The sequence below is a fragment of the Clinocottus analis genome, unplaced genomic scaffold, assembly GCF_023055335.1.
Source record: "Clinocottus analis isolate CAN_PGR_092001 unplaced genomic scaffold, fCliAna1.0.p SCAF_3, whole genome shotgun sequence".
Classification (NCBI taxonomy): domain Eukaryota; kingdom Metazoa; phylum Chordata; class Actinopteri; order Perciformes; family Cottidae; genus Clinocottus; species Clinocottus analis.
In genome coordinates this window covers 11,904,269-11,916,509 of record NW_027176042.1, presented here as the reverse complement: position 1 = coordinate 11,916,509, position 12,241 = coordinate 11,904,269, and the positions used below count along the sequence as shown (strand labels likewise).

At 41.4% G+C, this 12,241-nt stretch overlaps 2 protein-coding genes across 3 annotated transcripts in view; one reads left to right on the top strand and one right to left on the bottom strand.

Moving 5' to 3' along the window:
* slc4a8 (solute carrier family 4 member 8) overlaps positions 1 to 3,823 on the bottom strand; it is a 28,192-nt gene extending 24,369 nt beyond the window's left edge. The window contains exon 1 of one of the 2 annotated variants that reach the window (XM_068594160.1): positions 3,480 to 3,823. In XM_068594160.1, coding sequence (XP_068450261.1) covers positions 3,480 to 3,524 — 45 coding nt within the window. In that variant the 5' untranslated portion in view covers positions 3,525 to 3,823. The remainder of the gene's footprint in view (positions 1 to 3,479) is intronic. The other variant, XM_068594161.1, reaches the window with a different exon arrangement.
* Positions 3,824 to 4,566: 743 nt separating this feature from the next.
* Positions 4,567 to 11,993, top strand: ttll3 (tubulin tyrosine ligase-like family, member 3). Its single transcript, XM_068594162.1, has 13 exons — positions 4,567 to 4,992; positions 5,358 to 5,606; positions 5,693 to 5,811; positions 5,896 to 6,064; positions 6,537 to 6,592; positions 6,742 to 6,870; positions 6,994 to 7,108; positions 7,296 to 7,376; positions 7,455 to 7,635; positions 8,334 to 8,482; positions 8,848 to 9,091; positions 9,274 to 9,709; positions 9,823 to 11,993. The coding sequence occupies exons 2-13, from the start codon at positions 5,591 to 5,593 to the stop codon at positions 10,606 to 10,608; spliced, it is 2,481 nt and encodes an 826-aa protein (XP_068450263.1). The 5' UTR covers positions 4,567 to 4,992; positions 5,358 to 5,590; the 3' UTR covers positions 10,609 to 11,993.
* Positions 11,994 to 12,241: the final 248 nt, after the last annotated feature.

The following is a 12,241-nucleotide window of genomic DNA, read 5'->3' as shown; positions in this document are numbered from 1 at the left end:
ATATAAACAAGATAAATCCTCATACATCCTCAGAATACTGCTGTGTGACCTAAACACATTTTTGTTTTGTGTTAAACATAGTGTTTCTAACAGACTTTCCTGACCATAAAACGCATCATGACTGTGATCAGTTAGAGCTCTCCTTCAATTATTGCAGTTAAAAATTGAATCGTTGCCAGGCTTGTGCTTGGCAACAACTTCTGGCAAAATCAGAAGGTAATGTCAAAATGCATTACAGTGAAACCAATTGAACTGGTCATGAATAAATAGAGCAGCAGTGATTTGCATCCCAGTCTTTGGACTGAGAGGGGATCAATGTCCAACTCCCAAATTTCAGGACCGTTTTCATCAGGACCGCGAGAGAGCTGTGGGAGCATTAGAAGGTCGCGAAGAAGACATTTAAAATTCAGATGGACAACACACATGACAGACACCATCTAGTTTGGCTAAGAAAGAAGCAGGAATGATTGTGTGTGAGCTCATAGCATCGTTGTCAGAGCAAGTTTATCAATGGAGATGTGTCACTCAGTATCAATGTAATAATTATATAAGCAGTGAGTGCTGCATGACAGTGAATAAATAAAAGTGCATCATGCAGTCATTTGCGATGTCTGTCAATGCTGACTCAGCTGAGCACGATGATCTCTTTCGTTATAGCACTTGTTGAACACTTGTTTCTTTTCCAGTCTACTGAACCCCCCCCCCCCCCCTCACACACACACACACTCTCTCTTTGGATGCTGATCCCTTGCGCCTCCCTTCCCAGAAGCACCCTGAACTGACAGCAGGGACACAGATCCTGACTCAGACAACTGGGCCTGTCACTTCCAGACCAGACGAGGCTTCGTTTCTGAGAGGCATTGTTGGCGCGAGCCGCCAAAGCAGCCGGCTACCGCTGCCCCTTCATTGCAGCATCGCTAATCTGCTGTGGAGACACAAATGACGACTGCTGCAGTTAGAGGAGGGGTCAACATGAATGGATGAAAGGAAGAGGTACTGGTGAACAAGTGAGACAGGAGAAGAGAGAGCTGCAAGGGTTAGGATGAAAGGGGCGGTTGTTTTGACTGCTTCAGCCCACGGGTAGCATGAGTCATACACACATTTTCAATGCCACACATACAATTCTGCCTCTCCACAGCCCCTCGCTCTCTAATTGTTTTTTTGGTTTAATGGGTGAACGACGGAGCTGTATAATTAAAACCGATATTGGAGTTACACAATGCAAAATGTGTTATCAAATTGAGACCATACATTCTTAAAGCATATTCTTAATCAAAAACATCCTTAACTAACCGCATGTGTCTGGATGATTCTCTGGTCCCATGAGACCTAAAACAGTCAAGTGAAATGCAACAGGACCGACTGTTTGACTATGTTTGTTAGTTCTGGAGGGTTTAACCGTACGGTGGATCTTTTGCTTTTAGCAAACTAAACAAATCCCATTCAATTGTGACTTTTGGCAGATGTTGCATTACTATAACAGAACAGAGCACTTCAAAAGAGCAAATTGAAACTTTGTCAGACTGTTTCATTAGATGGACTCTTTGTACAAAACTACAGTGTTGCTCATTAAAATACATAATTATTCATCAGATATGTGATTATGGATCACCCTCCAAATTGGACTCTAAGCTGATTCAAATGAAAGCTACAGTGAAACCTAAATGCAGTGTGTAGGTTCTGCTACTTTATGGAGTCACATTAACAATATTAACGTGTGATGGTACATTTTGAGCTCAGAAAAAAGAAAAGTCAAGTGATATAAGAGATATGATTTTTCACAGAAGGTTTGGTAATAACCACATCCATGCACAATGATAAACACATTTGTGGATAAAGGAAACATTGTAGCAAACATATTGAGCTCAAAATATATATATATATTTTTTTTTACAAAATATCATTTATTATTTTTGCTTCTTTAGAAATACATGTGTAAGTAAGCAACAATGTATTTTGGACACTTGGTCAGACAAACTTGGAATTTGAAGAGGTTTTTTTTCCATTTTAAGAGTTTGTGATGATGTGTCAGTAATTAATGTTAAGGTCAAAATGTTAATCTAAAAATAGAATCTTCAACAGAATCAATAATGGTGTCCAGTACTTATGGGATCCAAGGGCCACCTGTACCACATCAAGGCTGCAAAGTGCTGCTTACTAATCAACACTTAAATGATAAGTGCCTTTCTGCATTGGCACTGTGGATTTTTTAACACATAACTTTTACTCATAGGCATATTTATATTGCTGTTGGATATTGCTGTTAGATTAACTACGTGGAACATCTAGACAGCACATTGGCAAACATTTCAAAAGATCCCAGTCCTTGCTGACTGACCAGACTGTCACAGAAATAGTGGAGAGACAAACATACAAGTTTCCTGTTGTGACAGTTAACAGGCATAACCCTAATGTTTGAATAGTGAGCTTCCCAAGCAAGTCCCCCTCCCTGTCTGACAGATGTCTAATCATATAAGAGACTTCCCAGCTCACCTCTGTCTGTCTCTCCATCTGTCTCCTGCCCTCAGACCGGATGCTATCATAAAGCTCCATGATGGCATGACACTGCATGCATGTTAAAATCAAGTCACACACAGTTCTGCATGTCAGCTTGAACTGAGAGGTGTACTGATCTATTTGTCTACAGCTTTCTCTTTTCCCTCCAACTCATCAGCCGACCCGGGATGTGATAATGGATCACACACATCAACAAGACACTAAGAATGATGCCATGTGTACCTTCTAAGCTCACCTGCCAGCAAGCTTTCCTCCCCCTGCAGCCAGGATTGGCTAATAAAGCACGTTTATATGAAAGTAGAAGCTGATTACTGTGTGGCACACGGTGTGAGGATGGCGTCAAGGTCATTTGAGGGTAACTCAGAAAATAGCACGCCGTTTAAGCAAATAGCCATCTGACAACCCAGCAAGCGGTCCCTTTCCTGATATTCCTCTTAAACAAGCGACTTCAGGACGGGCAGTTGACATTTTAAGGCGTTTACAATGCATCGGTATCTAATCAATAATCTGCTGCGATCGTCGTGGTTGGAACGCATTATCGTGTGCTTCAGGAACAGTCAGAAATAACTCAGTTCATCGCAATGTCATACGCTCACCGGAATTACTGCACGTGTTAGCGTCCCAAAATATCAGTATCAACAACATCCTCCGCACACAGCGTCATTCTGCAGGGTAAGAAACCCAATACAACTTAGTATCTAGGGAGGACGTGAGTCCGCTTATACGAATAATGTGCAAAAAGCGGGTCAATTTAAAACACTGCCGCGTTCGAGGACAGGCATGGGGAAATACAAAGAAAACGAATGGGATCATTTATGTCATTAGGTAGCACCTGATGTATGACAAATTATGAATTTCCATTGAATAATTACAAACTGAGAGCTACATTTGTTGGAGCTTGTGTGCAGGCTGGTCTGTGCCAAAGCATTGCTCCATGCAGTAGACATTTAAAGGCACTTTACCTGGTAGCTCAGGATGCTCTCAGGGTCCTTGACGGGTGTGCTCATGGCTTTCGGGTTAACCTGCACAGTTTTCACGAAGACAGGTGAGACTTGCTAAGGGGCCGGCCAGCCGCTCTGCGCGGTCTGAGGACCTTTTGTGGAAGCGGTCACGAGTTGGTAACAGCAGCTGCTTCTGTTTCCGCAGACATGGTGAGTTTAAACATCTCTTCTTGATGAGGAAATTGTTGAAAATCGTAATGTCGCCCTCTCTGTGTTGTGATCATTTCCCGTCAGCGCTTCCACCTCCCCTCCCTCCTGTCCTGGCTGTGGGAGCAAGATGCAGAGAGCATCGCAGCAGCGTCAGCCAATCAGAGCGCAGCGGCGCCACAACGAGCTGCAGCGCACTGCCGCTACCCAACACAATACAATTAAGACTATTATAAGTGTATAGAGGTACATTACTCTCTACAATGTCCAGATTAGCAGCTTCTCACATTTCAGATGCTAACATATATGATATAACCAGATGACCGGATATGGCCAGTCTGCACAGTATTATTGTCGCTTCCTAAATAACATATCTCTGCATCTACACTGCTGTCGGGATCATTAGAATGCTGACACAACTTTATCTTGTCCTATTTATATTTTCTTTACTTAGCTTGGATCCCATGCGTTACATGAGAAAGTAAGAATACCACAATTAAAAAATACTCAATTACAAATAACAGTGACACAGTAATGCAATCACAAATTACTAGTAAGAGAAGAGGAACATTAGTGGCTAAATATACGTCAACTTTATATACCATAATGATATCAAAGATGTAAGATCATACTGAATTCCATTCTGTTAGAGGCGATAATATCACATCATTGTTATATTATATGAATAGAATCACGAGATGTTCTTCAGTAAAGTAATGAATGCAAATTGAGCTGCGAGCACATCAAATGTAAGGGACAACAGCGACATTATTGATCTGTACAGAAACCCTTGGATGCCATCTTGTGGTAAAGGTAAAGCGTTAAACAAAATATGTCTTAATATGTGTCATAATCCATGGAGGCTTCATGGCGTAAAGCTCGCGTGCACGTGTTTGACAGAATGACTGTAATGCATGCGTATTATTTAAGATGCAGAGCAGTTTATAGATTATTTTTTTCTCCTAAACCTCTACTGTTTGTTGCTAATATTTATAAGGAAGCAAAATTGAGCGACCTCCACTATGGCAAACACTTGGTTGGATTTAGCTTATCAGGTTTTCATAAGACGTGTCCACACACATGATCATGTGTGTCGCGCGCGTCTCGGATGGCCTAATGCTCCCCGTGCACGTCGCTGCACGTGTAAGCTACACTTTTGCATCGCCTCAGCTCGGCGTCCTGTTTCTCCTGGGTACGGTTGTTGGTGGCAACTATAAACAGTTTGTGGGAGCATGCACGGTTATGGGAACGGTCTGTACGTGAAAGAAGCAGGACTGAGAGAGTTTATGGGCATTGTGTTCGAGTCACTGGGTGGTGACAACATTAGGTTTGTATATTAATGCTCCAAGTGATCTTGGCTGCTTTTGTTTGAGAGGTATTTGAAAAACAATTTGTATGCCGGACAGCTGTTGGGGAAGTCATACAGAGAGCCGGTGAACGCTCGTTCAACATACGCCTTCTGTTGCTGTGTTGCCTAGCCTATACATGCGTTTTTAAAATAGTGCTCATGCGTGTCTGCCCGTGTGTGTGCGCGCGCCTTTTTGCGAATGGGTATGTCAATGAAAAGCTATGACAGCCCAAGTCAGCTCTGTGCAGATTTATATGCCTACTTGACCCAATTTACGTCCTTCTTAGTAGATACACAGGCAACACAATATAACGTCTGTCATGTTTTCTCTGTTTATTCCTCAGGACATCACATCCGCAGTGAAGAGGTTATGTAAATAGGAAGAATGCATTTATAGATCTATCTATCTATCTATCTATCTATCTATCTATCTATCTATCTATCTATCTATCTATCTATCTATCTATCTATCTATCTATCTATCTATCTATCTATCTATCTATCTATCTATCTATCTATCTATCTATCTATCTATCTCTACGCTGCTCAGCAGAAAAGAGAACTATATAAAAGTAGCATGCAACAAATGCCAGGTCAGTGAATAGAGATCTTCTTATTCAAATACATGCATGTGTTGTGCACACTTTATGCTGAAATTTGACCATACAGTTTGTATCAGTGTTACAATCCACAGTGCTTCCAGTGGAGGGGAGGTTACGTCGCAGTGTGCCAAACCTGCCAGCGATTAAGCTAGACAGGCTAAAAACGGCTAAAATGCTAGTGGCAAAAGCAGTGAAGGTGATTATATCTATAGGTCAGATGTCACTGTAAGAACTCTGCATTTAATGTAACAGTTTATGTCTCTTTTCCACTCGTTCACAGATGAGGAAAGTGTTTTCAGTGCAGGGACCCTACCCTGTGATCCGTGCTGCCCTGTGGGCCAGAGGGTGGGTGGAACGTCGTTTGCCCCATCCTGCCCAGAAAGCAGCTCATTGCCATGGCAATGAAGAGGATGATGGTGATGATGGTGATGTCAGTGCTGATGTTACTGGTGAGACAATGGAGGACACATTCCTAACAGCTACCTTCATTCATGAATAAAGAAAATGTAGAGTTCAAGGAAATAATTCACTGAAATCTCATTAGGCTCAAACAAAAAACATCTGTATATAAGTGAACAGTGTACTGGGACAAGACTCAATGTGCATTATGAGACACTGCACACAGTATTACTAAAAAAGTGTCAATTAATCATATGTTGTCAGTTCATTAATCTTTTTTTTTGCAAACGATCAAGAATACACTCTGTTTAGTCAGAGTTAAAAGTGCAGGAGGGGCTAGCTCATATATGTGTAATTGGAGCACGATTTATGGAAACATGGATACCCCCACACCTGATGAATGATACATTGTGAGCCACATTACAGACAACAACCTATAACAAAGATCACACCCTCTCAACCCACCCCTCTACACACATAAGCCCGCATACACACACACACATTTTCCTTATCTCCTTCCAGAGAGAGTGCATGAAGGTGAGAAAGAGGTGAACCTTGATGACATGTATGACCTCATGGTAAGATAATGATCTTGTGAGCTAGCTTGACACTGACATCTTGCACAGTGAAACAATCAAATGTTTTATTAGTGTTTTCTGGCATTTGTCTTTTTTAATCACAATGTGTATTCTAGCTCTGCCAACCTAACTTATCCAACCTTTTCTAGTCTCGCTTGGTTCGAAATGAAACAACATATTTCCACTGGACGACCCGTCGGGATTACATAGACTGTCACTCCTTACGGAATGACCAAATAACCAACCACTACGCAAATTCTGGGACGTTTACTACTAAGGTCTCAACCCTTAAGAGTTTCCAATGATTGACTGCCAAAAATACAAACTTAAATGTTGGCCATAGGTCAGCTAGTACACTCTATCTCCTACAGTATGTATAAATGTTTTTTTTTTTTTTACAGGTGGGGCTTTGTGTCAACTTGCGTAACCTTCAGTGGTTTGATACAGCAGATCCTGACACTTTCTTCCCAAGATGCTACAGACTTGGAGCAGAGGATGAAAAGCATGCTTTTATAGGTCTGCTACATGGCTCTATAACACATATCCAAAGTTTTGCCCTATCAAAGATGCAAAGATAATGCACAAAGTACAAGTGGACGTGTCCCCACAGCTGTCTTCCTTTTATTCGTTATACAAAATCAACAAAGCTGCATGCTCTCTCCCTCTTTCTTGAGCTCTCATTCTGTTTTCTATGACAATGCAGAGGATTTCAGGAAGACAGCTTGCACCAGCCTGCTGCAGCATGTGGTGGAGACAAGCAGATGGAGGAGAGATGGAGCAGAGGGTGAGGAATAAAAAAAAAGACCAAAACAGATGTGACCTGGCCATTATTCTATGACACCAAGCTTGTTTTTCTCTACAGAGTTGGATACTGTGGAGCATCGATTTGTTGGTCCAGGAATGATCGACACGGCTTTGCACGTGTGTCGAGAGTTTCTCAATGTTTTAGAGCATGGCGACATTGATGTCACAGTAAAAACACCTCCCTCAGTGGAGGAACAGCAGTGGGCAGAGTTTCTGCAAGACTACTACCTGGTTGTGCAGTGAGTATGTTTTCTGGGAGCTTCCTGAATTTGCAAGAATTATCCTTCTTTGGTTACACCAAAAATATATCTGCAGTACAGACAGCTTAAGTCAGCTTATCAAATGAATCAAGATCATTAAAAAAAGTTAAACTCACTCTAAATGTATACTGAAGAAGTTATGAGGTGAGGTTTCCGAACTGATTATATATGTTCATATGGATTTTACATAATAACATATTTACAAACACATATTGGGGTTAAATATAAAGACAGTTAGGTTTCTATACATACATACAAATACTATATAGTTAACATGCTAATATTATATTGGTATTATATTGGTATGCAGGATACATACGTATGCATACCGACGACATCGAGCTACAGCATCAGAGCATTACTGCCTATTTCCATTTTTTTTTTAAAGTAATCATAAAGCTGTCTTTTCTTCTGAACTGCTGGGTGGATTTGTTGTTTCACAGTTCACCGTTAGTGAGTAGCTCCTCCCGCTCCTTTGTGTGTTGCACTGGACAATAACGTCCATGAACACCACACTCAGAAATGAAGATTTTAATATTCATTAGTTGGTATTTCTACTGGGAATATAAAGCATTTATATGTATTGTATATTACATAATTATATGAAGCACGATAGTAAGATTGAGTGAATCTGCACATTAATCAACTGAATCTGTGAGTGTAATGTTTGTGTGTAGTGACGGTGCATGGATCAGGGGTAGCAGTGTGTTTGTGGAGCGCTGTCAGGCCACTTTAACCAGACTTCAGGAGGCTTGCCCTCAGCTGGATACCGACGGACTAAATAACATCTGGATCATCAAACCAGGTGCAAAGTCCAGAGGACGAGGTGAGAGTTTAAAAATAATAATAATGACAGTTACATGATCATCTTATATATCAATCTTTAACTTTCTCTGCACACAACACTGAAACGATATTGAAAAGAGCAGTTTGTGTTATATTATCATTATGATTGCAGCGTGAACAGTAACATGCAGATGTCACAACTGCTTTGTTTTTCATTTAATTAAAAATAATTAAAACGATAATGCCTACAATTTCTCTTATAGCTTCAGTATGACTGAGGAAAGTTAGCCTATTTGTTACAAAGTCATCAGAAACACCAAACACCTTCTTAGTTTAATGTCGTTTTGATTTGTTTGAGCCAGTTGTGGGTCTTTTATCCTTTTCCATGTCACCTCAACCACCCAGGTATCATGTGTAAAAATCGCCTGGAGGAAATTTTGGCACTTGTGGACAGTGACAGAGCCCTGACTAAGGAGAGTAAGTGGGTGGTTCAGAAATACCTAGAACGTCCTCTGTTGGTCCATGGCACCAAGTTTGATCTCCGTCAGTGGTTCCTCGTCACCGACTGGAACCCTCTGACTGTCTGGTTCTACGGAGAGTGCTACCTGCGATTCTCCACTCAGCCATACTCAACAAAAACTCTGGACAGGTGAGACAGTGGGTCAGACAAAAGAGAACAAATTATGATTTACTTGCACTTGACTTTCCAGTATTGTGCACGTAAAGTGATTGGTGGAGTGTTTGATTAAACATGTCAAGTGTACTCATTTCATTCAAAGCACGTTTGACATTTACCTTCATGGCCTAACCTCAATCCGTTATTTTCCTCAGCTCAGTCCACCTGTGCAACAACTCCATCCAGAAGCACTTTCAGCCATCATGTCAGCGCCATCCAGGAGTCCCTGAGGACAATATGTGGTCCTGCTCTCAGTTTAGGGCTTATCTGCAGCGGCAGGGCCGCGGGGAAGAGTGGGAGTCCGTGGTGGTCACGGGCATGCAGCAAGCAGTGGTCCGTGCGCTGCAGACATCCCAAGACCTGGTTGAGCCCCGTAAGGCGAGCTTTGAGCTCTACGGAGCCGACTTCATGTTGGGCAAAGATCTGAGACCTTGGCTTCTGGAGATCAATGCTAGTCCGACTATGGCCTGCTCCACCGCTGTGACCGCTCGCCTCTGCCCTGCTGTGCAGCTGGACACACTGAGGGTTGTTCTGGACAGACGGGCTGATCCGAGTGCTCACACAGGAGGCTTCCAGCTAATCTTCAAACAGGTTGAAATATATTTACACATCATGCCTACAGGCAATAGGTAATCATTTCCAGGGGAATTATTAGAGGTTACACTAAAATCATTTATTTGTGTCTTACTTTATTGCCCTCATAGGCTGCAGTGGAAGTTCCTCCGTATGTGGGAGTGAATCTGCTGGTGGAAGGAGTCCCCATAAAGCGATCCAGATCTCTACTTCATAGACAAACTGTTATTTCTAACCCGACCCTCGCCGTTCAGTTCCCTCTGGACCAGTTGGACCAGTCAGAAAAGGTTGAAACGACACATAAACTAGCAGGTCAGAGGTCCTGCGCAGTCTCCGCTTTTCACCACTCAGGCAAGGAGAACCGAGCTGCTGGAGAGAAAAAGAGGCAGCTGACATCAACATGTTCGAAGAGAGAACCCGGGGGGAGAACATACCTTCAGAATAACTCTCATCTTCGCAGGCCTTGTCGCAGTCTGACATGTGACCAACCATTGTTGGTACACACTGAACCTCAGAGGAAAGCACAACGTTTGGGTTTAAGTCTTGGTGCTAACATGACAACTCTGGTCCCACAGAGCCTTTCCTTCTCCCTCAGCCCTCCTCAGAGCGTGTCAGATTGCAAACCTCAGGCCAACACAGGCCACGTATCAAACATCTCCAGATCCTTCCTTCCCCAGACAGCTTTTGAGCTCCAGCACAGAACTCCTAACCTGGGTTTTCCTTCACTCCGGGGTCCCCTTCCTGCCCTGCAGGGGTTTAGCTTGCAACCAAACATTGTGGCTGGAACCGCTGCCTGTCGAAATTCAGATCTGACCTCTCACCCCAGTGTCCACAGGCATCCGTTATTCCTCTGCTCTCGAAGGCAAAGCATGGCCAAATTTAAAAAAGAGTGCACAGGGGACCATAAGAATCAATGATATTGAGTGTTAAATCAGTTAGAGCCTGATGAACAACACATATTATAGTCACAACGTATTGAGATTTTAGTATTATTCAAATTATTCTGATGGCATCAGGTTGTATTTGTCGAAACTTGAGACAATCATGGTGAGTGACAGCAGACATTAGTAGACATTGTCAACCACAAAGGGGCTTTAAATTTACAACGTCAAGGTAAATATGGGTAATTTTACATTATCATATCTGAATTTAAATACCACACATACCATATATTATCAAAGTACATTTTAATTTTTCAGTTTTAGTTTGGTGGACTGGAATTTAAACACATTTTAATGTTTTATGAACATGTTCTGACTGTAACAACAATTCATACTGTGTTTAAGTTTATTTAGATCAAAACATAAAATAGTTATTATTTTCAAGTGTCTTTATTATGTCAGATATTCCAAGGTGTCTGGACAGAAAATACTATAACAAAGTGACCACTGGTTCCATGCTCTGCATATAAATGATTTCTTCTTCTTAAATATTCAGATGTATGTGAAGAGAGTAGAGGTATTATAAATGGCCAGCAGGAGGCAACAACAGCTCAATGATCGAGCTGCATGTTTAAGCCACATCCCATCGAGGAGAAGGACTGAAAAGGAAAGCACAGTCGGTTCTTATCCAGATGTTGCCACATCTTCAGTAACACCTGGTGTATTCAGGATTTCAGGCTCTTTTCAAACATTAAGTCAACATATATTTCCTGAATAACTTAGACATCAATATACATTCACCCAACACTTATTTGAGAAAAAGAAAATTAATTTGTCACTTTTTTAAAATAACCTAATATGTATGGGTGTTTGTACTGAGCTCCATGACTTAAAAAAATACGGAAATTGGCAAATTGTAAGAAATATAGAAGAAATATAAGCAGACAGAGAACAATCAGGAAGGCAGACAGGTATGACGTGCAACAAAGGTCAAATCTGAGATGTTGTGGTTATGCATCTTAACCACTAAGCATCTAGGTCCCAACTACTGAAAGGAATATTAAAAGCATTATTTAACTATGGTAAATAATTAAACTGGCTGTAATAATGTGTTCACTACAACTTTAGAAGGATCTAATGACATGTTCTTTTACTTCAGTTTGTAGGATCGAACAAACACTCCTACAGAAATAACATGAGGTTTTAAGAGTTTGTGGTGTTGAACATCGACATTGGATATGTGTGTAAAAATGTAGAAATCTGCAGCATGAGCTACACTTTGTTGATTGTCAATACAAACATAGCAAAAATGTGATTGCACAATCCTACAACTATGTTGTGGCGATACGTAGTATTTGCAGAAATATGTGCGTTTATAGTGCGGGGAATGCAATTGTGGGATGATAGCATTTAACATAAAATCATAGAGCCAATAAAAAACTAAAACATAGAAAATGTCCGTTCAACACTGTTGACAAGAAGCAGATGGATCCTGATTATTGCCTCAGGAACTAAACTGTAACTGTTTTCGTGTATTTACTAGTTTTTTTATATTAGTAGACATACGGTTAACCAGCAGGAGCCACAGGCAACAGATATGCCATTACATAAGTGCTTCTGGGGACATGAATGTTGTGGCCCTGTAAAAGATGTGATTGTATTTCATTGG

Coding starts and splice junctions, on each gene's coding strand:
- ttll3 (XM_068594162.1), top strand. Junction 6,593..6,741: donor ATGACATGTATGACCTCATG/GTAAGATAATGA, acceptor AACCTTTTCTAG/TCTCGCTTGGTTCGAAATGA. Junction 7,377..7,454: donor GAGGAGAGATGGAGCAGAGG/GTGAGGAATAAA, acceptor TTTTCTCTACAG/AGTTGGATACTGTGGAGCAT.